We start from the raw sequence: 259 nt of genomic DNA, 5'->3' as shown, positions 1-259 counted from the left end.
AAGATTGCCACGCCAGCCGACAGCAACTCGGACACAACGTTGCTCAATGTGGCGCTGGAGCTGGGGCTCCAGGTACAGGAGGGCATGGGGGGGGATGCCGGCAGCCCTTCTGCCCTCATGCTGCATGATGGTCTTCCACCAAGCAGATGGTCCCCCATGGAAGGAGTAAATTCATCCCTGCATGGCCCTGAGTGGGGGAGCTCAGCCACGGGAGGCCCCTGTGCCCGCTGAGGTTTGGATGGAGGCGAGAACGGGGCGG

General features: G+C 63.3%; 1 protein-coding gene across 1 annotated transcript in view; it reads left to right on the top strand.

The window, feature by feature from the left end:
* Positions 1-3: 3 nt before the first annotated feature.
* Positions 4-259, top strand: part of LOC104075035 (zinc finger SWIM domain-containing protein 5-like) — a gene marked incomplete at its 5' end in the record, with an annotated part of 2,117 nt that continues 1,861 nt past the window's right edge. The window contains one exon of the mRNA XM_009575381.1: positions 4-72. Coding sequence (XP_009573676.1) covers positions 4-72 — 69 coding nt within the window. The remainder of the gene's footprint in view (positions 73-259) is intronic.

This window comes from Fulmarus glacialis, unplaced genomic scaffold (assembly GCF_000690835.1).
Source record: "Fulmarus glacialis isolate BGI_N327 unplaced genomic scaffold, ASM69083v1 scaffold33513, whole genome shotgun sequence".
NCBI lineage: Eukaryota > Metazoa > Chordata > Aves > Procellariiformes > Procellariidae > Fulmarus > Fulmarus glacialis.
The sequence above is the reverse complement of the archived record's forward strand: the minus strand, read 5'-3'. Positions and strand labels throughout refer to the sequence as shown.